General features: G+C 33.7%; 1 protein-coding gene across 1 annotated transcript in view; it reads right to left on the bottom strand.

The window, feature by feature from the left end:
* Nucleotides 1-3,321: 3,321 nt before the first annotated feature.
* Nucleotides 3,322-25,026, bottom strand: part of LOC137388551 (hepatocyte growth factor receptor-like) — a 34,975-nt gene continuing 13,270 nt past the window's right edge. Inside the window, exons 10-19 of the mRNA XM_068075035.1 lie at nucleotides 23,708-23,869; nucleotides 22,499-22,689; nucleotides 20,854-21,066; nucleotides 20,251-20,497; nucleotides 14,942-15,142; nucleotides 12,326-12,513; nucleotides 8,712-8,821; nucleotides 5,279-5,441; nucleotides 4,243-4,379; nucleotides 3,322-3,688 (exon numbers count right to left, since the gene is read on the bottom strand). Of these exons, the coding sequence (XP_067931136.1) occupies nucleotides 3,322-3,688; nucleotides 4,243-4,379; nucleotides 5,279-5,441; nucleotides 8,712-8,821; nucleotides 12,326-12,513; nucleotides 14,942-15,142; nucleotides 20,251-20,497; nucleotides 20,854-21,066; nucleotides 22,499-22,689; nucleotides 23,708-23,869 (1,979 nt within the window). The remainder of the gene's footprint in view (nucleotides 3,689-4,242; nucleotides 4,380-5,278; nucleotides 5,442-8,711; nucleotides 8,822-12,325; nucleotides 12,514-14,941; nucleotides 15,143-20,250; nucleotides 20,498-20,853; nucleotides 21,067-22,498; nucleotides 22,690-23,707; nucleotides 23,870-25,026) is intronic.

Below are 25,026 nucleotides of genomic sequence, written 5' to 3'. Positions count from 1 at the left end.
CTCTGAGAAGTTGAAAGTAAGCTAACAGATTTATTGCATCCAAAAGGTTTAATGTCGTTCCACCGGAAAAAGAGAGCAAAATACGTATAGGCGACATTTGTTCGTCCGTATAAGGGCTAAATTTATCTTACCGAAATTCTGACAGGCCATTTGAAAAATACACTGCTAGCCTCTATTTGAACACAGTCTCCGGTTGACGGCCATTATAGAGGAAAATTTAAAGAATAGAGCGCCATGGTGCTCAATTAGAGGTTTCACAACATATGTAGAAAATGTATATTTTTATTTATATATAAATTTGGTAAAACTAATAAATTTGATAAATATATATAAAACCTGCCTATTTTTGCAATTAACTATTTGGATGACTTTTATTATATTGAAGTGTTTAGCTGACACCAATAACCACTGCTACTGGTGTTTACTTTCGAACCTTATTCACTAAATTTAATGCCTGGTTACTTGTTTGAAGTTGCATCTCTCCCACTTTCAAATCTAGATATAATTAACATTTACAAGTTGTGCTAACAAAATTATCATTTATGGTCATAGTTTGTGATTAGTAGATATGGGAAGGCGAGTGATTAACTCTAGAGCAACATAACTTGTAGATATACTCAAATTATATTCTCTTGTGAGCTATACTTCACCCTAAAATATTGGCGCGATAAAACTGTCTGGAGTATTTCCACAGAGTGATCGTGATATCTTGCTTACGTGCAATCATTTATTTTCAATAAGATACATCATTTGCTTTAAATTAATTTGTGGGCACGCGTTTAGTTAACCTAAATAAAATTTTAACTGCAAAAACCGCAGAGTTTTTGCAACGTAGAGTTTGATTGGTTCGCAACTTCAACTAGTCTAACTGGCAGTCACTTGAAAGTAGCTATTGCTCAGTAAGTTGCATAATAGCCATAACCAATCATACAACAAGTGACTGCACTAGTTGCAGAGTACTGCAAATATGATAAGCTAACTCCTACAATCACACAGCAATGCTCTGGAAACTAAATATACAATGAATATGTATGCCTGTGATACTCACTAGGTTGTGAGCACTACTAAAAACTTCATATCACAAGAACTCTTACAAGCATAAGCTTAGCATTTTTGTAAACAAGTATCGTTTCAATTAGTCAAAATATTTGGTTATCAAGGGTGGAACTCGTATGATTGTAAAAGGTTGCTAAAAAGATCAGACTGTTTGCTTGTCAATGCAAGTTGCTGTCATCTCACTGAGTTAGATTTGATTTCAACTTTATTTTACTGGCCAAAGCTAATTGAAGCAAACCAGGCTTGGTAGAAAAAGAATAACATGGGAACTCAATTATGATTAAAACACAAGTTCATGTGATGTAAGGATCTTCTGAATATAGAATGGTCAATGGCTAACTAAACAGAATTTCTGTCATCAGAAGTAATATTGATTGTGTCATTTTAGTAGAATCTGTTATGCTGACATCGCAGTGCTTTACCAACTTGTATACCGCAGTGTCACAAGCAAAATTGACAAATTTTATCATTAGTTTTAGGTTGGTAACAAATGTGTTTAGTAGCCGTGGTTTCATTATGGTACATTGAACAACACAAATCTCGCAGAACAGATAGCATGACCACCTGTCAGTGTACTTCACTCTCTGTACACAGTCTGTAAAGTCTATTTTACACAGTCTATTTTTCTATATTTTCTAAAGTTCTATTTTTGTACAGTCTATTTTAAAGGCTTGGTTTAGCAAACCCATATTGAAAGCTTTACTGACGCCTAATGGCAAAGCTTACCCTGACAAAGTATTAATTAGATCTAGGTTAAATGGTATACCTGCGGTAGACTTGACCACGCATCTGTCATACTTAGATTTTTTGCAGGAGCAAACTAGTTTTTTGCTGGTATTGGATAATGAGACATGATGCTACAGTTTAAGCAACTCTACCAAAACAGAAGAGCAGTGAGATTGGATACAGTTGTTCAAAACTTTAGAGTGGTTTTAGTATGCCGACAGAGGTTGAAATCTGCCTTTTTCACAAAGCTAGAAATCTACCATCATGAGAATTTTGTTGACAATATTTTTCATCAGATCAGCAATTATGTTTGCATTGCTTTTACTAATCCAACTTAAGCAATCCCTTTACCATTTGTTGGCTTTGTGTGCCTCTATTTTAGTTAGCAGTTTATAAACTCTAATAGAATCAATATTTAGAGACGACGTAAATCCAAACAAGTCTAAAAAGTAAGGCTCACAATCATCCTAACGAATTAAATAGTACAGGTTCAATTAATGTACAAGCTGTCTTGAGTTCAATCAAACAACCACCATCCACTGTCAACAATTGAATTGTGTTAGTATTGAGAAACTTTCCTTCAAAGGGCCTAATATATCTCAGCAATTTTTACCTCTATGCATGGTGTGTTTATTTTTCCTGCTGTTTGTTTAGCAAGGTGCTCTGTCAGCTTTAAAGATAAGATTCGGGAGTGTGCTCATTTCTATGCTCTGAACAATTTACTATTAAGTTAGATGTGATTATGGGATAGCATGGTTGTATCTGATTTATAATAACTCGAAATAATTGCTCTCACTGGTAAATGTTTAGCTTCCGTTAGAGCCCAATTTCAAAGCAGCGCTTTTGAGCAATAAAATTAACCAGAAAAGTTGTCCAAATAGCACTTATTTCTAAGTGATGGTTGTCCTTAGGCGGGTTTGAATGCCAGTTTTTCTCAAATTGTTGTTGCCATATATTTTTATTTTTAGGCCGTAAACTAATTTTAAATTTCAAACATGTAGAAACTACTGCGTGCAACCACTTGAAAACATTTATGGTTTGACTGATGGGTTGTCTAGGTCAAAAGACATACTTGTGTATATTTTGTATCAGTTTGGATCTCGTTCATCTTAATAAAGAAGCTTCAGTCTATTACCATCCAAAAGGCAATCAATAGACATGTCTCACATTATGTACATATAAAATGGCTGATATGAAAAAAATTGAATTAATCATTCGGAGGTTACTGAAGTTGAAATTGAAATTTTTATTTTCAATTGAAAGATTGAAAATTAATATATTTGTAAAACTTGTAACACTCAAAGGATTAAGGATCTTAAAGTTTTACGTTAAATAGTGGTTATAATAAGTAGTGAAATTCTATTCAAAATATAACTTTCATACCAATAATGGTTATAAGACAACAGCATCTCAATAATATTGTTAACTCATATGCTCTACATTCTGCTCACAAAGCCTTTTTTGTATAATTATGAAATGTACAATTGAGTGGTTAAAAATTGCATCAAGAATGATAGAAATACACCTACTCATATATTTTTACAATTTTCCGTTGTTGTAATAGTCATGTGACACCGGTAGATGAGTTCTTTTAGCAGGTTTTGGAGTTGTTTTGTGTTCTTTGCCGTTCTTTGATGATTTTAGTTCTGATTTAGGAGGGTCTGTGATGAGTGGGCTTTTCAGTGGTACCATGTGACCATCAAGCTCTTCAACTTCTGCACTATCTAAATAATCTTCTGGAATGTTCTTTGTAGCGCTTCGGCAGTAATAATACCCAGCCGCTTCATCCGAGCCGACAGAAGGACGGGACTTGCTATTCAAAAGCCTTTTCAGGAATTCGGATATTTCATCAAAAGATGGACGTTTATTGGGATCTTCTTCCCAGCACTTGCACATCATTTCAAATCTTAAAGACATCAAACAAAGTTGTATTTATCAAATGGCTAATATAAAAATATGAATTTTTTCTCTACTTTGTCATAGTTAGAATGTTTGGCAATGCAGAGATTACTTATAACAGCAAAAAAATTTCAAACATTGCTTTTTAATGTGATCAACTGAGCTACTAATGTAGCTATAAAGTTGCAATAACCTTGACCTAACTAATGATCTGAGATTAACTAGAATGCATGCTATCTTGCTACAATAAACAGAGTTTCATGCCAGTCTTTGGTGCTGTGACTCACCGAGCTGATTCACTCATGAGTCATTAAATATCTCTTACAAACCATAACTGAAAACAATGCATGCAGCTCTAAGATAGAGGAGGCAATCGCCATTTGTACCTGCTTAAAACAAAATGCGATCACCATCATGCCAGACACGTCAAAGTGTTAAAAAAATCTAGCATGAGGCCATACATGCAACAGCTGCAAATGGATGCATTTTAATGGCTATCAAGAGAAGTTTTTTGATTTAGCTATACTAAAACACGCCAAAGTCAACCATCTTTATGCTTACATTATTGGTGGGCAGATAGTTGGTTTATCCAGACGCTTTCCACTAGTCACATATTCTTTTATGTGATAGTTGCTCACTCCTGGATATGGCGAACTACCACGGGTAAGCAACTCCCACACTGTGACACCATACGACCACTACAAGCCAAGAAAAGTTATGCTTGAAATTTTGGCTGAATTTTTCAGATTACGAAAATACAAGATATGCTTAGTAAAGCTACGGATCCAAATACTTCCATAGATTTTGATATGAATGTTAATGAGAATAGACTTCTTTAGACAGAACAATCACATTCACCACATGTGGGTTTAATCTACTTAAACTACTGGTCAATGATCTAGTCATGGAAGTAGCCAGCCTGAACACAGTTCTTTCACCATTAGGTGTCCTCATGCTGTCATAGTTACCGTAACTTGCGGTTTTCTTGTTCAAGTTAGTATATGAGGCTTTAAGCAAAATTATTAATTTTCTATCCTTTGATTTTTAACAGCCAAAAATGCAATATATGAAGAACTTTTTAAGTTTAAAACATGCGTGACCTTGGACATTGTGATAAATTCCAAAAACAAGTTTTAAATATTGTGAAATAGAACAGCTTATTTTATTGTATTTATTTTATTGTGATAGTTTACTGTTGAGCAGCTGTACGGTAGAGAATTTGACATTTTTCACAGAAAGTGAATTGTAATGATTATCAGGCTTTTTAGTTACATAGAAAAAGCAGTTGTAAAATCTTCAGCTTTGAAATTCAACTTGACATGAGGTTTCTAGAGAGCGTCGGCTGTTCCAGTAACTCCAGCTGCTCCAAAACTGGTTGAGATGAAGCAATACGAAACAAATAGAGATTTAGCCGATTACTAACCCATTCTACAATTGAGATACACTCGCAGCAACACTGCAAATTGGAAGTGGCAAGCAAAGTTTTAGTTTTATGTTTATATGATTTGTGAAGAGCTCCAATGTGTTTAGGCCAGATCTACCCTGCTAAAAATTGGAGAAAATTTTGTTAAGGACATGTGAAACTATGTTCACGTACCGCATCAGATTTTGAGTTAAATCTTCCTTCTTTTAAGGACTCAACTGCCATCCATCTCATAGGAAGTGGTTTGTTTATACTTTCCATTCTATAGTAATCTTTTTCATAGATATCCCGAGACATTCCAAAGTCTGCAATTTTTACGATGTATCCACTATCCACCCTGCCAACAAACAGTTAAAACATGAAGCTGTGAACAGAGGCAGATAAATAAATTAGTGTTTTAAAATTTTTCAAGCGTTTAAAAATATAAATATGCGAAAAATAGGCCTTCAAACATATTACAATTTAAAAACTAACCTGATCTTCATAAATTCAGGAGCACTCAAAATGTGCTCAAATAGTACCCACAGGGAATCCACAAGGCAGCACAAAATGCTTGCAAAGTACTTACCAAGTACATTACAAGTGCTAGATTTTTTATAAAACAAGCCGCGTTTATTAGCTTGAAATTTTTGAAAAAATCAAATGCGTACCTTTTGCACAGGCGTGGCTTGTGTAGTCCAAGCTCTAATATACAGGGTGTCCGTCAGGTCCTGATACAACTTGAAAAATTTATTACTAAGCCAGTGGTTGAGATATGTTAATCAGATTTGTTTTATTTTTATCAGTGATTCGTAAAGTTTTTTTTCTGAGGGGACAGGAGAAAATTTCCTGTTCTCTTGCAGTCTTGGTTTCAGACAGTTAAATTTACAGTAATTCTAGTAACAAAAAGCAAGCTGGATAGGTTAGGATGAATACTCCTCAACAGAAGGCGAAATATGTATCTTGGTTCATTGAGACAAAGTCAGATGTGCAGGCTCAGTGAAACAACAGAACTAAGCATGTGAGAGATCCACCATCACGCTCATAATTCGTAGATAGCACAAAAACTTTATGGAGACCGGGATGGTGTTGGATAAATAGAGAGTTGGCGACTAAGGACTCCGGAGAACAATATCAATCATTTAAGGCACGCCTTTCATTGCTTTCCTAGGAAATCCATCAGAGCTGCTGCCAGACAGTCGGAAATGTCACACACGACAGTACACAAAGTCCTAAATAAAAGCAAAGTTGGACTTGCAACAAAATTTACATTACAGTTATTTGGTATCAAAAGGTTTGCCATGTCTTACTCTGCTGTGTTGTTGGTTCAAAATTTATGGAAATGTGATAACAAGCTTATAAAAACTCAAAAACAAACATTTAAAAATTGTCTGTAGGTTGGAATCCCTTTATTTTGATGACATATCAAATACGACATGGTTAATTTTTGACATTTGATCTTATCATGTGAAATGAGAGATCAATAAAATGCTCAATATAAAACGTCTCGTAGCAGTAGTTCATGACAAACACTTTGAGTTCTACTGGAAAGCCCTTATCAAATATAGAGACTTAATTGCTACTTCACAGTTTCGTTTCAGCATGGTCTAATCATCTAGTCGTAATCTGATCATGTGACCCACATTTTCTCCAAATGTTGCAAACAATTTCTGCAGCACCTTTTAACTATCACAAGTGACTACCAGGCTCCTCATATTTATCACATAATGATATGCAACCCTTTGACCTAAGGTTAAAAATTCAACTAATTTTGGGCTAAATTTTGAGATATCAGTGCTCAAAGTTACAGCATTACAATAATAATAAAATAAACGCGTAAGGACAATTGACATGATTTTATTAAATGCATAAAGTTTATTTGAGAAAATATTTTGATGAATGAGGTTGCATGAAAGTGTAAACAGAAGCACATGGTGTTCATCTACATCAAATTTGAGCCGTTCTGAGAGGAGTTCCAATCTACGGCGTTTTTGTGATGGCCGCGATTAGCTGTTCGTTTTTGAGCTTTTAAGAGCTTGTAATCACATTTCTACATATTTTGAATGTACAACACAGCAGAGTAAAACATAGTAAACTTTGTGATACCAGATAACTATAATGTGAACTTTGTTGCAAGTCAACCTTTAAGGCTGTATGCTTACCAAGTGCAATTGTTACAGGCACTTCAGCCAAACGACAAACCCGAACGCATAGAGTTCGCAGTTAACATGCTGGAACGAATGTCTGAGAATGAAGGATTCCTCAAGCAAGTCTGCTTTAGTGATGAGGCAATTTTTCTTGTTTTTGGATAAATAAACAAACACAATGTGAGACTCTATGGGTCAGAGAATCCCATGAGATTAGAGAGCTTTAGCGAGACAGTTCAAAAATGAATGTGTTGTGTAGGATCATGTGCAATCAAATAATGGGTCCATTTTTCTTTCATGAGGCAACAATAACTGCAAATGTTTACTTAGATCTTTTAACTGAGTCTGTGGCCCAACAACTAATCAACCTGCAACCAGCCATAATCTTCCAGCGTGATGGCGCACCACCGCATTGGAGACTGCGTGTTCGTCAGTTTCTCCATGAAACATTTTCTGACCGATGAATTGGAAGATATGGGCCAATTCAATGGCCACCATGTTAACCGAATATCATTTAAAGCTAAAACTAAAACTCTTTTTAATTGTATAATATTTAATTAATAATAATAATAATAATTAATTTAATATATTTTTAATTGTGTGTATAATTGGAAGTGTGCTGCTAATTGCTATTTACTCTTGAAGAAGCTCCTTAAAATGACATCGACAAAGTGAAAAAACTGAGAGGTAGCAGCAGGCAAATTTTGCAACGGTACACTAATGACTTGTAATTGCATGGGCTAAGGTTAATCTAGACTGTAAAGTCAGTTTTCAAGAAAACCTTAGACCCTTTTGAACTGCAGCTAAGGATCAGTCTGACTCGGACATTGATGAATAGAAACCTGCAATGTTGGACAGAGTTTGGGAAGAACGGTAAATGATGTTTTATTAAATAAATTAACTTTGCTTACTGTTGTATTATTGTTGCCGTTGTTTGACAAATGTTTAAAATGTGTCTACGATATGGTGCGCCTTAAATATTGGTCAAGTACAGAAATAGACAAAGGAATTGAGATATGATATGATATAATAAGACTGCACCCTATGATATGTTGTGTTCTACAGTATAATGTGCTCTATGATGCAGAAAATATTGTACCCATAAATTACTCCTCAGGCACCAACATTGTATGGGCATAGCGTCAACAACGTCAACATAGCGTTAACATAACGTCAACATAACATCAACATAGCATCAACATGGCGCCAACAAGGCATCAACACAGTGTCCACATGGCATCAACATAACGCCGACGTGGCCACAAAAGGGCATCAACACAGCCTCGACATAGCATCAACATAGCGCCAACACAGTGCCAACACAGCAACAATTTAGCGACAACCTAGCATCAACATAGTATAAACAAAGCGCATGCCTAGGGCATGCATGGCGCTTGCCTAGAGCTTCCCAAACACTCTAAAAACACTTGAAGAGCACATAAACTCACAAAGCACTCATAAAGGGCTCCCAAATTACTCACATGCAGTTTCTTGCGGCGAGATCTCTGTGTACAAATCTCTGTTTAGCCAGATACGACATGCCATTCGCAATTTGTAAGCCAAAGTGAAGCATATCCGCTAATAACAGGTCCTACAAGAAGGTCTAAAGATGTAAAAAATTGCACAAAACTTTTTGCTACTGGACTTATCCGGAAATAAATGATTTTTCAGCTAAAAAATGTTTTTAATACTTGCTGAATCAATTTAAAAGCTTTTTCATAGCAAGCTTTAATTGGCAAAGACATAACAGCATTATTGTACGTGAATACTTTTTGTTTTGTCTATTCACAATGAACTTCAAGGTTCTTTGAATCATCAATTAATTATAATTTTTCAGTTTTCTTAACGCTTTGTAGGAGGAAAGTAGAATGTCAAAGCAGTCCTTTTCTCTTGTGAACATCACTCAGACATTGTTTCTAGGTGAATATGTGAAATAACACAATGATATCTGTATTTTAAATTGTAGGGCAAGCATTATAAAAAAGCGCTGGTAGAACTGTCCCATTGTTCGTGGAAAGCATGTTCGAGTTTATAATACTCAGCTGAACTTGTGAATACAGCCAAAAAATTTATAGGCAAAGTAGAAATAGTATTCATTTGGTATACCATAAAAATACAGCTTTCTTCCGGTTTTCATATTTGATGGCTGTTTTTAATTATGGGACACCGCAAATGGTGGGGCACCCCATACTTCGAGTCAAAGGCATTGCACTCTATTGTTATTCAGTTCTAGGATGTTTTTGAGTTTAATGCTTTCTTTTGGACATGAAGTTCTAGAAAATGATTGAAATTTGAGTTAAAAGATTATAACCTTTGTCTAGACGAATGATTTTTAAACTTTTGGGCTTTTAACCAGGAAGGAATTCTCTCCCCTGGTTGAGAACAACTGGTTTAGACTTGCGTTTAGATATAAGATTTTGAAAGTGTCATTAAGTGTAAAGTACAATCATGAACTTTCTTAGTGAGAACCTTTAAAGGTTTTCCTACTAGACTTCAGACTTCAAAGAATTGGAAATAAACTACACTCACCAATGTTAGCAAATATATTATAATTGGAAACAACCCATATCAGTATTCAGTGTAAAGTCTCCTCGGCCAACTTGACCAAGACTCATAATGAGCGTACAAAGGAGTATCAATTTAAATTGAAAGCTGGCAACAAAACTAAGACAGTATTTTTCATCAGAACAAGCAGCTCCTTTAAAGAGATAATGCCAAAAGCAAACTATGTCAGACAAAAAAAGAGAAAAAAAAGTGCCAACTGTAAAGTTTTTTCTTTTCTCTTTGTAAACAAAAAGGAAAAAAGTGCCAACTGGGAAATTACCCAATTGTAAGTACCTTTATACATTAAATTTATTTATCAAATCACCATTATACATTAATTTAAAACTTATCTCTTTTATAGTATGTAGATTTAAATTTTTGCAGATGTTTTTATACAATTTATATATTTTACATCTATATGCTATATGTACAAGTTTATACTTGGCAGCTTTTGCTTGCAACTTTAGCATGTGTACAAAATTTATTTATCATGTACAACATTTTTATAGTGGCTGGTGCCTTCGGAAACAGACAGTCAAAAGGTAAAGCTATCAGAGACTATAAAAAGCTCTATGTAACAGTCTTCATAGATCTGGACAAGCTGTGCCCAAGCTGGTCATTAATGTTGGGGTGCAAATTAGCTGAAAAATTAGACACTGATGAGAGGCGTGGCAGGCAGCCAATTACAAATGACACTGCTGAGAAGGTTCAAACCTTTTATTTAGGAAATTATATGTCCCAACAAGCTCCAGGTGTAAAATATTGTATGTTAGAGGCGTCAATAGAGAAATGGTTCAGAAGTGCCATCTTTACCATAGTATCAGTGAGACACATGAGCTCTACAAGGCTGAGTACAATGACACAAACCCCAATAGGTAGAACCAAGTTTGCTGACCTTAGACCTGCTCAAGTATGTCCTCTAAATGATATGCTTCATAATGTTTGTGTTTGCTTAATACATGATAATATGTTGATGTGAATTTCTGTGCTAGCTAAAAACCGTAGTTTACCAAATACAAATAGCTTCATATAATAATGTAATAAAATAGCTTATAGAAAAAATAATAGCTTTGAAAGGCACACAGTCTATTTACCATCTTGTTCCAACAAGACCTTATGCGCATGGTCAGACTAGCCAGTTTGTGAAATTGGTGTGTCATAGCTTTTTAAGATCTGTCCAAGTCTGAAGAAAAGAAAACAGTATTTCTTTATAGAAAACTTTGAACATGTTTAATAGTTTTACTATTATGTTTCTCCTAGTAAAACATACTATTTTGTAATTTTGCAACATGCTGAATTTTTTTCCTTTACTTGATAGTTTTATTTTTACCATATATTGTCACTACAATGTATTAGGTAATCAATAACAATAGCACTATGCTCTTTTTCAAGTATAATTATGTGTGTTCTATAGTTACAATAAAAAAACATGGACATAGTTATTTAAGTAGCTTGATATTTGTAAATCATTTTCAGATGTGTCCCATCAATCACATTTTCTAGGATAGCTCTTTAAGACATTTAATTAGAAAAAACCAAAGTCAAAATTAATCCAACCACCTGCGTATTTGATCAATGTTTTTTTAAATTTTTATGCCTCAAAATTCAGCCAACTCACAGAAGTTTTACAAAGTTGAATACAAGGCACAAAAACAACTTTTCTGTGATGTCCAATCATTTAAACATGTTGCGCTTCATATCTCCGGAAATAGTATTATGAAAGCAGTAAACTTTATATTATCTGAAAGCCAATCAAATGCTGCATCAATTAATTCAAATAATTTTATAATGGAAGCAAATGTGTATGTGAAGTTGGCATCAAATAACTCTAAATGTCTCATCATTGTTTATGAACATACCTTACTATATTTGGAAATCCAAACAAACTGAAGATTCTCAAACTTGTAAAATAAAATCCTTCATATTTTTTATCATTATAGCTCTAACTAATCCTATATAAACAGATTGGTAAATTTCACTAGTTCTGTAATTACAGAAAAACCATGGCAACCATTTTTTAATAAAATATATAAAAACTGTTGTCTGAAATACTCAGATTGCATCTCCAATCTTCCTGACTATCTATAACATTTCTACTTTTCCAGAAAATTATCTGCGTCATATTCCAGACACCGACACTTTGCTAACCCACAATATACAAAAAGAGCTTTTTTTCCAGTATTCATCATTTCACTTTACCACATTGGTTATCCCGGATCTAATTTGCATTGAGCAGCAAAATGTAGTTTATATTTATCTAGCATGTGTTTTACTGATTCTTTACTAGAAGTTGTATTGACTAAATTCTTGACAATTTCTACTTAAACAGAATTATCATTAAAGCTGGCCAGTATCACAGAAATATTTTTGGGTTATCTAAAAAGAATTTTGGGATATTTAAAAATCAATGACTAAATATGTTGTTGAAAAATTTAAAATCCTGCCAATAAGATTATTCAACTTTACTTTAAAAGTTGTAATGGCAGCGATTCCTTGAAGAAGAAGGAAAATAAAAAATAAGGACATCTGGATATGCTGCTGACTGACTTACCAAATCTTCACGCTTGATAAAACTGCACAGATCACCATTCTCCATATATGGAAGTACAACCATTGGTCTTTCTCCTTCTTTGAAAACCACACCAATGAGAGAAGAAACATTTTCATGTTTAAAATCAATCATCAATGTGCCTTCAGCCAGGAAGTTTTCCATATCTTCGAAGCTCATCTCCTTATCATCTAGATGACATACAATTTTTAGACATGGAAAATAACTCCAATGGGTTGTTCTACCAAAAGGAAATTTTTTGGGTGTTGTCATCAAGTGTTAGCTTCAGTAATTTTGTTTGATATCTCAATCGCTTTCAAAGTGTATCAATTGTAGTAAACCAAACTTCATCTCTCAGTTTTGATTGTTCAGTTTGGCCCATTCATTTTATTGGTTTTCAGTTTGTTTGTAAATAATATTGTGAAAATGACGTAAAAATAGTGAAGGTAACTCATGTAGTAACCAGTTTTCTCATAAACCGCGTAGATAACTGACAGAGTAGGAAGACAGAGAAAGAACAGCTAAGTGTGTTCAGTATATTAAATAAGCAAAAATGAGAAACAAAGCTTGGTATATTATAATAAGTACAATTGAAATTGATTGATGTCAAACAAAAATTACTGAACTTCCTGTCAGATGATGACATCTAAAAATCTCCTTTCAATAGAAAATGATTTGCTTTCTCAACTTTGGTAATGAAAAGGACTATTCGCACAGTTTAAAAGCTCACAGATTCATGATGTCCAATATCTGGCCCCATTTATATTATATCTGATAATCTGGAATCATGCATTGCAGGTCAATGCTACCAAAAATTGATAGCCTATACTTTCTAAGTAAAATCTTTAGCTTTAGGTGCCATAAGGCCTTTTACATGATCAAGTATCATTTCTTCTTACACAAGTTCCTAATTTTGAACTGTGTAAAATTTTACAAAATTACATGAATATGTTAGTCATAAAAGTGAAGAACATCATTTAGAAAATAATCAATACGTTTCATATTTTGCGCTACAGCTGAATAATATTTGTGGTTGTTACTTCCTACATTCAGTCACGGCGCCTGTGCAATATAGGCTTTCCTACAATTGCAATGGTATGCTCTTCTACTTGTTTGTCAAATGTTCTGCAGACTATGTATAGCAAAAAACCAAAAAACAATATTAAAATCATGGTGTTTGTTTCTTATGTCATTTTGTAATAGCGAAGGCTGGATAAAGATTTGCACAAAAGATAAATATAGTTTTCAAATATAAAACAAGCAAGAGTTGTCTTAGTCCAAAAACTTTACAATGCATGTGAAGACAAGTTTAAAAACTAATTGAAATAGACCAAAGGGGGGGCTGGCTTTTTAATTTAAAGATTTCATTTTTTATTAAAATACTAATAATAGCATGATGTACATGCATTACAGTAAATGCTGTCAAAATCGTTACTTCTATAAGTAGCTGTTAATTTCGTTATTTATTTGTTTATGTATCCATTCATTCATACATTGAGTTAATCATCCACTGTTTTATTTATTCATTCAGTCATTCATTTATTTCTAGTCTAAGGATTAACTCTATTTGTCTAAGGATTAACTCTATTTTTCTAAGGAATAACTCTATTTGTCTAAGGATTAACTAAGGATTAACTCGCTTATCCATTGTTTCAGTCATTATTTATTTATTCATCTATTTACTTTTTTATTTTCTATTTATTGATTAATTTGATTGTTTATCTATTTGTGGCATATATTGATTTTTTATTAGTAAAATTTGTTTTTAATTCGGGACTTTTTATACATTACCATGAATCCTGTTAGTACTTTGAGATTGTAAACCATTTCCATTTAAAACTATATAATTGGGACAACGAATGTGTTATTTGCATGCAGCTATAGATGTTACAGAGATCATTTTGCTGCAATGGTGCATTCTACCTATTGATAATTAACTGTTTTCTATAGGTTTATGCAGGGTAGGGTAGTAATTTGCGTTAAAAATGAAGAAAATCCTAAGCAATGCCAGACTTATTGCTTGATCGGGTTAAGCAATAAGTTCTATTTATTTAACTGCTACCAGACCTGATTTTAGCAATTTATTTAGCAGCTTCACTACCCGCTGCTTGTACTTGCTATTTGCTAAAAAGGGAAGCAAAAAATAGCAGATTGACCTGAATTTCTGAAAGTGGCAAAACTTTCCTGTGGGTCTGGTAAGGAAATTTATTCGAAAAATTTATGTTTGCCCATTTTCAACCTAAAACTATTTTTTTTCTAGTTTTGCAAAAGCATCTGCTACTTTAAACAATATTTACAAAAGTGTTTATAAGCTAATCTCAACTCAATCTTATGTCCAAATCAACATTTTGAATTTATCAGCTGTAGTCATGGCAAACATTGCGATAAACCTTCTGACACAATTGAGCAAAAGTGTTCAAACAGAGATCAATCAGAAGGAAAAAAGACTTTCAGTTTGTTTGCTTCAAGACTAAAGCTCAAGGATTTTGTCATCGATTGATGAGCCAAATATCTAATAGTATATTTGAACTAGAAAACCAGCACTTCAAAATTGGAAATGTCAAATTTATATTTTGCTGCCAAGCCTTTGTTTTACGATAAACTACAGCATGTAACCACCTTTGAGTGTTTTGATGGCGACAGTCTTGAGGTTGCCTGATGGAGTAATGAGTTGACCTTTATAAACCAATCCAAAGTTTCCTTTTCCAATCTGCTTTCCTATGCTCAACCTTTCTTGAGGAATCTTGCAACGATCTACATTTGCTTGAACACTTTCGTCCATTTTCCGCCCTGGAAACCAAAGTCGCTCTTTCTCAACACCTGCAAGTAAAGCAGAAAACAAAAAACTCAAAATAAAAAACAATCAAATGGTTCAAAAAATACCAGCATTGTTAAATAATCAGAGAGAGATTATGTTTAGTAGGTATTATTGTTCATTCAGTGAAAAGGATGGGTTACAAAGATTCATACTTGGTCATGGCAATTCCTGAATTACACAGATAAAGTGTTCAATTAACAAGCTATACTAAAACTAAACTATGCTAACACTAGGATTTGCATAAAACAACATAACATAGTCATGTTAAGTAATATGCGACCATGCAAAAAAATATAGTTTTTTTGTACTGTGCTTTTGTATTACGGATTATAATTGGTTTAATAAAACCATAGGCTCAAATTAATTCTTCATAATCACTTTCCAATGAATAAGGCAATTGCTCTAATGAGGAGTAAAGCATTTCAGCTAACCCATAATAAGACATAAGCTATACAACAGCAATCAGAGGTCACACCAACATGTTGAAAGTAGTGTGATTATTACTTTTCACATCTGTGTTCAATTGATTCCTCTAGAGTTGTATAGCTGTTAAGCAGCTCTATATTTTTTCCAAACAATCATTATGCCATATTATTTTTAATATTATCATTAATATTATTACCATCACTGTTTAGTTTTTGCAATTGTTCAACTGGTTTTTAAGTGAGCTCGTGTCTTGTCTAAGGACAAAAATGCTTGTCCCATAATTGAAAACTACTAGAGCAATTCGCTAAGAGTTTCTGCTGTTCCAAACAGCGCTGATATTTAGACAGTTTTAAAAGACATCTCAGCCCATATTTTGGCAATGTATGATGTCAGTCAGTGACTTACAGTTCAAAAGACTTCAATGGTCATTCTTATCACTTTTAATCTTGTTGGTATTGTTATCATATAAACTGTCTTCACAATCAATTGGTTGGTTGTAAGTGGGCCCAGGCCTTTGCTTAAATTCAAAGGGTTATCACATTAATGATTCCTTCTACTAAAGAGAGTTCCTCAGAATCTAAGCATTTCGTAGTATCGCTAGTTTCTTAATTGTTATTCTGAATTATTATTATTACCATTACTATGCCAAACTCTTATTATTATTTGTTTTACATTTTAATAATGGTAATGCAACCTTCTTTTGTGATAGCCCAAAATTATCAAAAAGTTAGTGGTCTGAGTAAGGAGTGTCCATGCAGAATTTTTCACATACCTCAACACTTGAGCCATTAGACATGCTTAGAAATCTACAAGGCTGAGCTTGTTTAATTTTGTAGTACCTACCAAACAGGTTAAAAAGGTCATTTCAAACAACAAAGAGCAAAAAGATCATTTACTATCTAAATTCTTGTAAAAATGCTTGCCATGCATTATTTAATACTTTGTTACAAATTCATAAGATATGTAAAGACTATTACCATGGTCACTTTCGCATTGCAGCTGCATGAAAATGAGAGGTAGAATTATTGGGTTTCCATGCTTTAAAGCACATAAATTACATTATTTTTTATTGTATTTTTCAATACATCAGAGTCTTGGCTTTCGAATGAACTATTGTTTGCCATGGTGAGACAGACATTGGTTGGTGTTTATAGGATTTCCCCAGAGCTCTACCTCAAAAATGTTTACTGGCATAGGCTCGGAAATTGTGACGTCACAATTTTCTTATGTGGTGTTGTGTGCTCTTACCGCCTATTTTATTGCTTACCGCTTATATTTATCAACTACGATAATGACGCTAGTGTCAGGAGAAGATAGGACAACTCCAGAGAACCAATGAAGATCACAAAGGAATCAGTGTCATTAGTTCTCCATGTACAGATTATTTCTATGATAAATAACTCAGATTCCAAGCACCACACTAGGTTTTTCCGATGATATAATGCACTAGCCCTCTCATTTTATTGTGATGTTGAGGGTCGCGACTGAGACTAATTAGCGAAAGTGCGATTGACATGTAGTCCTAGGGCCACGCAAGCAACCGCAGGTCACAATTTAATTGATGTGACTTCATTACCTTTATCAATGACAGTACATTTATTGAAGCATAATTAATTAACCCAGCACATGTGTTTGTATTGGTCGGGCGTTAGCACGATCCCGGGCATTGTTGATTATCTAGAACCCTAGTTTATTATTAGCGCTCTCTTGGTTTAACAGCACCGATTGTCACAGAAAAGCGCAGCCTCAATAGCAGCGAAAGGGATTGACTACCTAAGGCTAAATAATAATTGTGACATCACATTTTGAGAACCTGAACCAATGTTTTTTTTGCAGGGCGTACTTTTGATAGCCTGTTTTTCATAGCTCTATTATTCTTTGTGTATCGAATATAGGCTCATTCGAATGCCAAGACTCTGATGTAATGAAATATATAATAAAAAATTATGTAATTTATGTGCTTTAAATGGATTCAAATTTTCTTCTACTCCAAATGGTCAAAACGGTAAAATCCAAAAGGATTGGATGTCATTTTGCTTTACAAAATTTGTGCAAAGGCATCCGCAGCGAGCCTACTATTTGACATTACAGAAGCGCTCACTGCAGATAGATTCAAATTGGTAATACCGAGTTAAGCTCTTTTAAGTGGAGGTAAAAAATTCAGCGCATTTTATCACATTAACACGCGTCATATTCCAACTACTCTACTAAAATTACTAATGATAGATTGCTTGAACAACAATGATGAGGCAGTTATCTCTTTATTTATTTCACTGCCTTATTCACTATCTACCAATTGTGCAGATTCCCACTGCACTGGTGCCGACATTTTTTAGGTGTAACCGTGTAACGCATCTAGCATAAAAAAGTTTTCTTTACTAAAATTGGTTGTCATTCATATTACCTTTGAAGTAATAACTGTGTAGCAAGTACTAAATTCTGTTGCTGTTTTGTAATATAGAATGCAGCAATAAAGTAAACAGAATATCAGCAGAGGGCAACTCCAAATTCATTCAAAGCATAGAAACCCGGTGTACATGAGCTGACATACGAAGCCTGCTGCTAGGTCATCTACCTAATAGCTAAAGATCTGCAATTCAGTTTGCACTGTTGGGTCTAGAGTTATCTGGCATAAGTTGGAAGAATACATAATTCATAAATAAAAATGAAAAATTTATGTATGAACAGCAGACTAATATTTCATAGAAATTTTTGTACACATACAATAAGGGAGTAGGTGTAGAAAATCTAAAAACATATTTAGTAAACTTACTTAGCATTTGCCTATGGATGCCTATTGGTTGTTAGGTAGCTTAAAAACTCTATTAATAGGATTTACAAGTATTCTTGTAGCAAAGGTTTACGTGGAAGCTCGACGGCAGACTTTTGAAGTTCAGCAGTGTCACAACTGTGGTTAGTCCTTGTTTGTACAAATCGTTGTTAGACTGATATTCCGGAACAATTTTGACACCACTGGCTTTCTATAAAGTTAGCTCAAAACTTTTGTTCCTGATTAATCAGTAGATTACCTCATGTAGCGTGTCTGATGTGCTATTAATCTGTCGGTGTATATCTATCACTTCCTAATTTCATTTATATTTACACGCTTCGGTATCTGATCAGCTCAGATAACAATATGATCGATTTAAAGGACACTTTTCCTTGAATCTAATAAATGATTAGTACAATTCATTGAAAGTTTGCTGAAAAGTCTGTTTGTTACCTTCTAACGATGAAATTTCACAAAATTTTTGTATGTTTTATTGGAAAGAATCGACATTTTTCTATTGTTTGTGATTGTTTTTGATGATTGAGGTGATCTGACTGCCAGAATGCTTTCAGAATGAAACCACTGTTAAAATGCTCAGAAAGCAAGTAGAGGCAAAATGATGTCGCTAATTGAATTCATTACTATAGTATACTAAATATCAACTATTTCTATAGTCGATATCGGCTGCTCTGTTCAAGTTGCAGTGTTACGTGCCTCTGTTATCGCAGTTTTTTTACAGCTAGAGACATCATAATCTCGCTTTTGATTGTCTGAGCCTTTTCACCCACAATAAGGTTTTGTCAATTTGATTTTTGAAACATCCTGGCAATCAGATCACCTCAAACATCAAAAGAAATCACAAATGATAAAAAAATACCAAAACTTTCTGATAAAATCTGTTAAAATGTTCTGTGGGTTCATTTTAACAGCTGGATGCTTAGTGACTTAATGCAAGACCAACCTATTTGCTGTCCTAACAATCAAATTTGTTGAAAAAGGCACTAACACTAGAACTTAAAATTAAATTATTTTGTTGAATATGCATAATGATGAAGTTCAAGCTGGCTTGCATTTGAATTAACTGTGTTTAGTCATCAATAGCTTTTGCCTATTAGCAGACTATCATTACAAATTCTGAAGCTGTGTTCACACCAATCGATTCGCAAACTGATTTTTTCGTGGCCGACTTTTGAACGATTTTATGAGAGGTGTCAGCCAGACTTTTTTCATTCACACCAGATTGAGTTTAAATCGAGAGTGGACAATTTTGTAAGGTTTTGTTTGCAAGGTCAGACAACTTTAGCTGGCATATTTCAATGACTTGTGCTCTGAGTTTTGTTGACTGTTCTCATAAAGGTTTTTAGCAAGTTCACTGACTATTTTGCACTGCCCAGCTCATCACTAATAATAGATAATTATGATATGACAATATTCTGCTAACATAACATGCTTTAACTATTTTAGCAGCTGCATTCCAGTTGAAGCCGATGCTTCAGTTATCATGCCATTGCTGTAATAACTGAACCTGAGCGATAATTCTGTTGCTAGCGCCATTCAGTGGTGTTATCATTGAAAATATTACTCGAGAGAGAAGCTATGAAAAAAATTGCCCGAATGTGAAAGAAAATATGGCATCTAATTTAAATGACAATGTGCGCAGCTCAATTTGAAAATTGATTTAGAATCAGCCATCATTTGAGCAGTGCCCAATAAAATTGCTTTCTAGACAAAATCGGTCTCGGGCTCATTTACTCTGCTCACACCATGCGGTTTTCGGTCAGTGGAAAAATTGGTCAGATAATCGGCTTGAAAACAGCTGATGTGATTGCAGCTTATGATTTTATCCAATTGCAATGAGAGACTCCGAAATAAGAAATATTCAATAATGCTATGCAATAATCTATTCAATAAGACTATTCAGGTCTTTACCTGGACTTCTAATGTACCATGTTGATGGGCCATCTATTTCAAGTGCTGAGCTTTCAAATCCATATTTTTTTTGATATTTCCTCATGATGAAGTAAAGAATAATAGCAATGATTGCCAAGATGACAACAACGATTAGGGCTATCATACTATATCGGAAGGCATCATTGTCGTACCAAATACCTCGGTTAAAGTAGAGGTACCCAACATTTATCTTCACATTCCCAGCTATCACCTTCAACATAGATCATTATAAAAGAACTTATGCAGTTTTACTTGAATGATGATGATATGATAAAGACAAGGAGGAAGTTATATACTCTTGAATGATCTTATTAGAAATTAACCAGAGGGAGTAGTTTTTTTTCAAATGAAGTAAATGCTGTTAACATCAAGTTTTAAGAATAACCGAGCAAAATATGGCTTTTGGACCAAATTTTAGCCGAGTTTCACATGATTTGTCATACCACGATGTAGTTTTATTTCTATATGAATCTAGTGCAGTAAAAAGTTTTCAAGGTTATCTTTACATTGGTTGCTCATAGTACACCCAAATCTGCTACATCATTGCAAGACTACTGCCTTGATCACCTTAACATGAGGCTGATCTTCATTCTTATACCAGATGGTGTTTCCTTCAAAAACATCTGGTACTTTCTCTGGGGCTTTGCATATTATTCGGTTAGAGCTCAGGTCTGTCACTTCACAGTAGCCTAGACCGACTTCTATGATGTAGTTTTCTATGGCTAATCCATAGTCTAGATTTTGTCCGTTTATGTTAACAAGTTCTCCTGATGATACCGCCTTCAAAATTGACAGCTTTCATTATTTTCACATGTCATGTTCAATAAGCAAAGGAAGGTTGAGTAACTCTAATACATACTTGATACACCATTCTGGTAGTATAGATTCATCAACTACTCTGGTAAACAACCAGCACCATTCAGTGGAGTAAACTTTTAACCTAGCAAACCAGGAACATATATGGATCTGAAAGTATGTAGTGAATGCCTGATAGAAAACTAGCACTCCAGCACTTGACAAAATCAAATAGATTTAGAAAAAGTATCTTAATTTGCAACTCTGCAACTCTTGTCAAGCTCTGGTAAGTCTGCAACTTACCAGAGCTTGACATTTTTACCTTACTGCAAATATTTTACTTTAGGTATAACTAAAATCCTTTACACCCACTTCATATTAACAGAGGTTTTGCATCAACTTTAATGAATATTCAATAGAACAAAAAAGGCTTTTACATTGCTTCTTTACATAATAAAGAAGCAAAAAACTCAAAATAAACTGGGATACAGTGCTTTTGGCATGTTTTTTAAAGTAATTTGTAAAAAATCAAAACTGTAAGTGATAGTTTTTGAATAAATGGCGAAAGCATATTTTTGGGGTGTTTTGTTTTTAGTTTAGTGGCCTTATTTTACATCATTGACACTATCTACCAGGGCAGACAAGACAAACTGCTGTACTCTCAGTATAGTGGTTTACCTTTTTGGAGAGGTCTTGTAAATGAAACCCTGACAGGCATGTTTCATTATACTGACAAGACTAAAGCAATAATCAGATGAGGTATAAATCAACTAATATTGTATATTTTCAGCAAAAGAATACCACATAAAAGTTTATATTAAAATATTAAATTTAAAAGTTACAAAAATGTTGGCTCCTCAAATAAAGGGAATTTGAATCAATTAGGTATTTTTATATTCACCGTATGACTAAGACTTTTGTGTCACTGTTGTAAAAGAGTTCAACAAGGCAGATGATAAATAAACTCATTATCACTCAAACATACATGTACATGTAAGTACTCTATTTTTCAATGTTTAGTTTTCCTATCTCAAATTTTTACTATAATAAGAGTAGTGTTCATGTGTTCATTTGTTCGTCCATACGTTCATCAAAAATACTCAAAGTGGCATTAAAAACTTCACAAGGCGCAGGAGTTAAACTCAAGTTCTCTAATTTATAAACTGGCACATCAACCACTACACTACTTGGCCACTTTGTCACCAATTAATCATGCACATACTTAATTCTCATTACGATCTCTCACAGCCCATGAGACTACCATGCGTACTAGTAGTTATAAAGCTAATAAGAAATAATACAACACATTTCTCTATTTGAAAGGTTCACCAAAACTTTAATGTTAGTTGTAATTTATGCATGAGCATTACTTTACGGCACAAAATAGCAAACGAAAAATAAACAAGTTTATTCTTACCAAAATTTCATCACCATATTGATCTTCAAATGTATTCACAATAGGATCATCATAAACATAAAGGGTAGAGAGTTCTTTGATATCTGGATTCAGACTTTTCTTTAAATCTCTATAATCTTCAACTCCATCGAATAGGTAGCCAAGTGTGAAATCGACACCATTATTCCCATTCAGGAAGTTGGAGTTGATTTCTGACATTAAAAATAAAAAACTTAAATAAGATGTAACTATCAGAATGAACACCAGACACCCATCATTACATACCGCTCACTATAAGAATTTGTACTATATGGAGCAGGCTAGCTGCGATAAAACTGCCTAAAATATTTCGTTCTGCACATGGTTATTTTGAAAGCCGAGTATTAGTAGCTTCTAAACCTTTGTAGAAAAACAACCGTAATTGTTTGTCTCACACCAGAAAATCATTAGCGGCAAAATGATGTGTTCAGCCTAAAAATTACCTTGCAAACAATTTTAGTAGGTTTTACCAGAAATTATCAGTATTTTTTATTATTTCAACTGTTTTATTTTGGAAATGATCTGACTGCCAGGATGTTTCAAGATTAAAAATGATAAAACTTGATTGCCGCTCAAATGCTCAGAAACAAAAACGTACTGGTCTGACATACAGATCTGACCTGGCAGCCGGATCACTTCAAACACCAAAAGATTCGCAAATGATACAAAAATTTTCAAATAAAATATACTAACATTTTGTTCAAGTTCATCGTTCTATTACAAACCGGTGAGATTTTAGCTACTAATAAGACAATGATCTTTTCATCCTCATGTCAAAACTGAGATTTAGTTATGAAATATAACTTTTAATCCTCAAATAAAAACAGTTAACAAAATAAATAAAGTTTTTTAGCTAATTCAGTCATTGACTACAAATGAATCAGCAATATTTTTGTGGTAAACACAAAGCGCCACATTTTACTGACTTACAAACTCAACTAAAAGTTTCAAAATCATAGTTTGCCACTTGTTAAAAACTTGGTTTGGAATTATTAAGGATTATCAAAAGGTATATATGAGTCTGATCTCTTGTCGGATTTTACTTTATTTGCAATAGCTTTATTTCAAACAGATTTTGTTTCAAACTCTGCCTTATATATCTCTTTGGGTGTACAAACCTTTCAATTACCCAAGAAAGTTGATACCATTATACAACACTTCTACTGCTATGCTGTAACCTACATGACTCACCGTCCTCAATAGAACTAGCTTGTCTCTTCTGTACAGCATGACGACGTTTTCTGGCTGGCTGGGGTTGGTTAGTAGATTGCCTAGTAGATTGGCTAGTAGATTGGCTAGTAGATTGGCTAGTAGACGTATAAAATGGAGTTGAAGTACCCAGTTCATGAAATTCTGTAAGTGGAAATGTAGGCGTATTTGTAGACTGAATTGTTGAACTGCAACTCAAGGTTGAATAAGATTTGTCAACATATAATAAGAATAGTGCAATAAAACAGATATCTAAAACTGAGCAAGTTTAAAATTATTTTACCTTTCAGCACAGACAAATCATGGAGAGAAAGAGAGGCTAAAGAATAAAAAAACTGGTAAAATAGGGAATTTCATGCAAAAAGAACACAAGTTAAGTTATTTTTCCTTTGTTCCTGCGTTATACTCAGCTGTGAATAAGCATCTGAACAGCATTTGTAAGTGTTGATTCTGTATCAGTATTGGCATTATATTGTAGGCTGTAATATTTCAGCCCTTTGTAGCTTAAAGACTAACTTATAATAGCGAGTTCACAAATACATGATTTAAAAATCATCGATCAAGTATCACTTACAAGTGCATTGAATTTATATCAGTATTTTAGAATTGGAAGTTGAATAATGATGATGTATTTTGGGTTTATGAATCAACATCAAGTTGTAATTTTTTACCATATTTGCTTTGCTTACAATTTCCATTTGTGTCTCATCAAACTGGTACATTACCTGGCATGGGATTTTTTTTACTACTTTAAATCCTGAAGGCCGGTATTCCAGCATTGTGTCAGGTGTGTCAGAAACCTTAGCAGTCAGAATAGCAAACAAACCAGTTAGATTAATTTTTGCACAGAGTGTTGGACAGAAAAAGTTCACTTCCATTTTTAACTATTTTCAAATTTCTTCATGTACTCCATGCATTATAATAACAATTTCATAGATGATATCGCAAAAAAATTGATACGACTTGTTTGTTGGTATGTCAGGAATGACTGTGATGCAGTTGAAAATTTTAATGGTACTAATCATAGTTTTTCAAATTATTTTGAGTCATAAAAAATGATGAACGATAAATATGTTCGATAAATATGATGTTAGTGTAAAGTTTTTCAGAAGTTTTTAAAATCATACAAACCTTTTATGGTTTTAGCCCTAAGAACTGTGAAACACATTTTTTTCATTTGGGGAATTTGCTGAATGTTGCTGGACTTTTTTACTATATTTCTTTATTGAATATCATTGAATTATGAGCATGTTTAGCATATATTTAATAAAAGTTTCAAAACTTCGTATTGTTGAAAATAT

The sequence above is a fragment of the Watersipora subatra genome, chromosome 2 (assembly GCF_963576615.1).
Source record: "Watersipora subatra chromosome 2, tzWatSuba1.1, whole genome shotgun sequence".
Lineage (NCBI taxonomy): Eukaryota > Metazoa > Bryozoa > Gymnolaemata > Cheilostomatida > Watersiporidae > Watersipora > Watersipora subatra.
This window is presented reverse-complemented; position numbering and strand designations above follow the sequence as displayed.